General features: G+C 43.5%; 1 protein-coding gene across 1 annotated transcript; it reads left to right on the top strand.

Annotated features, from left to right (window-relative positions):
* The first annotated feature begins 1,837 nt into the window (after positions 1 to 1,837).
* Positions 1,838 to 3,024, top strand: LOC103591585 (olfactory receptor 5AU1). Its single transcript, XM_008574059.1, has one exon. It carries the CDS (start codon positions 2,024 to 2,026, stop codon positions 2,957 to 2,959), a length of 936 nt encoding a protein of 311 aa, XP_008572281.1. The 5' UTR covers positions 1,838 to 2,023; the 3' UTR covers positions 2,960 to 3,024.
* The last annotated feature ends 945 nt before the right edge of the window (positions 3,025 to 3,969 follow it).

The raw sequence follows: 3,969 nt of genomic DNA, 5'->3' as shown, positions 1-3,969 counted from the left end.
AAAGCATCCGTCTCCTCCTGCAAGTACCCCTTGGTTTAGTGTTTCTCAAAGTGTTTCTCAACTGTTTCAGAACTACGAGATTTTGGAGCCCGGCTACAGACCCACTGGATCAAATTTTCTGTGGTTGGGACCTAGAATCTGCACATGTAGTAAACTTCCCCATCTTGGGCAAGGCACCTTACTGTTTAAGAATCATTGTTTGGGATTGCTGTTGCTCAAAGAACTCAATGCATGCTTCTCTTGGCTGCCTGCCTTCTGTATGTTCTCTCACTGTGCTATCCCAGGGAAAAGGGCAAGGAATCATGTATAAGTAAAGCCCCTTGCCTCATCTATATATCCCAGGCATTTGCTCTCACTCCTAGAGGCTCCACTCCTTAATCTATTCTCATATGATAAGACTGCCTTTAAGTTTTCTTCCTACTTTTCATTCATAGGTACAAACTGCAGTCAACAGAAATAGTGGTAGGGGCTGGTGGGTTAGCTCAGTTGGTAGAGTGCAGTGTTACTAAACCAAAGTCAAGGGTTTGGCTCCCTGTACCAGCCAGCCACAAAGAAGATGTAAAAGAAATAGTGGCTATTCCAGCATCCTTTGAAAAACTGTCAGAGATGCCAACTTCTCCATAATCCCTTCTTTGACTCTTTATTCTGAAGAATTCTGTATTCGTTGCAGATTGGAGAAGAGAAATGAGAGAGGAAAGGGGAGAAGAGAGAGAGAAGATTTAAAGTAAGTGGATTTAAATCAATCTGGAAGCTCCGATCAGCCATTCACTGTATTACTCATCACCCTGCCTTACCCATCCTGCCACCCCACCCCAGTGTAGGCTCCCTGCCTCATCTACACCATTCACACATTCCTACTTTTCTCTGCTTTGGTTCATTCTTTTAATCAGAGAGATACTTGTGGACCTGTTACCCAAAATGAAACAGTCTGTTGAGGAAAGAAGATGCGAAGCTGTTCAAAAAGTTCTACTCCACTCTTAAGGACCATCTCTTTATTTCCTTGAAGTTCCTGTAAGTTAGTTGTTTCCACCCACGGAGTTCTACAGTCATTTCTCTGAAGTACTGTACTTTGCCTTGAAGCTGAGTTGGCTTTTGACACCAATGGGGCCAATGACATTTGTAATCCAAATCTAGGACTGCTCACATTCTGCAGAATTGGGGTTTTATTATGAAGTAGCAGCTGTTGGGGTAAAGATAGCTGAATGTTGCATCTCAGTGACATGAAGTAAATCAAAGAATTGTGCTCCATGTGCTCTAAAAACAGTTGCCAATGCTCTGTGTTCAAATCTGCACTCAGATTTTGAGTGTCTAAATTTTACTAGGACACTTTGCCTCTCTGGGCATTGTTGAAAGCTTTTTTCTTGTCACCATTCACAGCTTTCTATCAACAGACATAGTCCGTCTTTTCCTGCCCTGGTAGTTTGATAATTCTGGAAATTTTGTCAGTGGGATTAACTAGAATCTTTGCCTGCTCAATACAGCTCTTTCCTTTCCTGAATCCTCCCAGCATCTTTCACAGGTGTGTTATCCACTTACTCTCCTCAGGGCAGCTAGTTAGTGGTGAAGTCCCGGCTTTGTACCTTGGCAGTCTGATACCAGAGCTTGTGAGCTCAAACATGAAATATACTGTTTCTAGAAGATAAGCTTCCTGAGGTCAAGCACTATTGAATTCCTGATAGGGAGAACACATAGCTAATCATATAAAAAACTGTGCATAAATATTTGGTGGCTGAGTGTTTCATTACTCAGAATTTAAGATCCCTGAGAGATCAAATTGTGTATGTTTCTCTTATATTTTCTATTGCTGCACAAGTAATGCTCACTAAACTAACCAACTGACTGACCCACCGAGTAGAGAAGACCCTCTCTATACAGAGTTCCATCTGCAAAGCCAAATTTCCTCAGTAAGACTAATCTTCAGAAAGCTGTCCCTAGTGCAGAACTAAATCCAGTAAGAGCCCCCAGGTGTTCAACATCATTTCCGGCAGTGCCCTCTTTCTACACCCCAGAGCACTGGAGAACTATGGAAGGGGCAAACCTGAGCCGAGGGATTGAGTTTGAGCTCTTGGGCCTCACCAGCGACCCCCAGCTCCAGAGGCTGCTCTTCGTGGTATTCCTGGGCATGTACGCCATCACTTCGCTGGGGAACCTGATCATGTTCTTCCTGATCCATGTAAGTGCCACCCTGCACACGCCCATGTACTCCCTCCTGAAGAGCCTGTCCTTCTTGGATTTCTGCTACTCCTCCACGGTTGTCCCCCAGACCCTGGTCAACTTCTTGGCCAAGAGGAAGGTGATTTCCTATCTCGGCTGCATGGCTCAGATGTTCTTCTATGCGGGTTTCGCCACCAGTGAGTGCTACCTTATCACTGCCATGGCCTATGACCGCTATGCTGCTATTTGTGACCCTCTGCTCTACCCAAACATCATGTCTCCTGAGGCCTGTGTCTCTCTGATTGTGGGCTCCTACGGTGCAGGGTTTCTCAATTCTCTTATCCACACAAGCTGTATCTTCAGTCTGAAATTCTGTGGTGCTCACGTGGTCACTCACTTCTTCTGTGATGGACCGCCCATCCTGTCCCTGTCTTGTGTGGACACCTCTCTGTGTGAGATCCTCCTCTTCATTTTTGCTGGTTTCAACCTTTTGAGCTGCACTGTCACCATATTGATCTCCTACTTGTTAATTCTCATCACCATCCTGAAAATGAACTCGGCCCAGGGTAGGTTCAAGGCATTTTCCACCTGTGCTTCCCACCTCACTGCTGTCTGCCTCTTCTTTGGCACAACACTTTTTATGTACCTGCGCCCAAGGTCCAGCTACTCCTTGGCTCAAGACCGTACGGTTGCTGTGATCTACACAGTGGTGATCCCAATGCTGAACCCCCTAATCTACTCTTTGAGAAACAAGGATGTGAAGGAAGCTTTAAGGAAGGTTTGGGGAAGAGAAACAACAGAATAATCTTCTCAACTCATCACCACATACCTTTAGAAAGCCGAAAGAGCTGTATCTTATGTGGCGTTACCCTGAGCGCCTTCCCTGTGAATAGCGGGCATGCCCTGTGGTCTGCAGGTGCTTCTGCATCTGCTGCCACAGGAAGAACTGATGGTGTCATAGACGAGAAGTGAGAAGGGAGTGTCTGCTTGTTGCACGATTGGACCCATTAGCAAGATTTGTTCTGCCTTTGTTCAGATGCTTCATTTATATTTCCAAGTTTATAAATATTTTATTTTATTATTAGAAATGGACATTTGTATTCTTCATAGTAAAGTTATCTCCTTAACTAACTTGAAGACCTTGGCTGCTTGGGAAAATCCTTCCTATTCTTTACAATCTTCTCTTTGTAAAAACTGGCTTCTTGACTTAAAAAAAAAACTTTTTTTGATTGTCTAATTATTTGAATGATACTGCAACAACAGCTTCAAAAATTCATATGATATTTTATTGTCTTTGTTGACTTTTTTTCTGGCCAAATAGTCACTTGGCTAGTTTCAAACTGGATAAACTTTTTTTTTTTTTAAAGATGACTGATAAGGGGATCTTAACCCTTGACTTGGTGTTATCAGCACCACACTCTCCCAAATGAGCCACAGGCCGGCCCTCAAACTGGATAAACTTGAAACTGCTTAACTTTCCCGAGTCATAGATATCTCATCTTTTAATTGTCTTCTCAAAGGTTTGTTGTCCCTGTTAGTGTTATGTTCTTACTAATTTAGTTGTGATTAAATTAAATATTTTTAGATAAGAATCGTGTAGTGGGAGCTCAATCAAGCATGATATTCCTGTACCCCTTTACTCACTTCACCCTGGGGAGTGACTTATTTCACTGATAAATTTCGGGAGAATGAAATAGGCATGGTTGGCTTAGGCCCCTCACAAAGAGAGACTTCCCTTGGTCCAGTGTAGCCGTGGCTGAGTCAGCAAGTCTCCTAACTCTGGAGTTTAGTTTCGTAAAGATCACTTTCCCACAG

This window comes from Galeopterus variegatus, unplaced genomic scaffold (genome assembly GCF_000696425.1).
Source record: "Galeopterus variegatus unplaced genomic scaffold, G_variegatus-3.0.2 Scaffold994, whole genome shotgun sequence".
Taxonomy (NCBI): Eukaryota; Metazoa; Chordata; class Mammalia; order Dermoptera; family Cynocephalidae; genus Galeopterus; species Galeopterus variegatus.
This window is presented reverse-complemented; position numbering and strand designations above follow the sequence as displayed.

Excerpts from the sequence above, each read along its gene's own strand:
- LOC103591585 (XM_008574059.1), top strand. The coding sequence starts at position 2,024 with ATGGAAGGGGCAAACCTGAGCCGAGGGATTGAGTTTGAGCTCTTGGGC.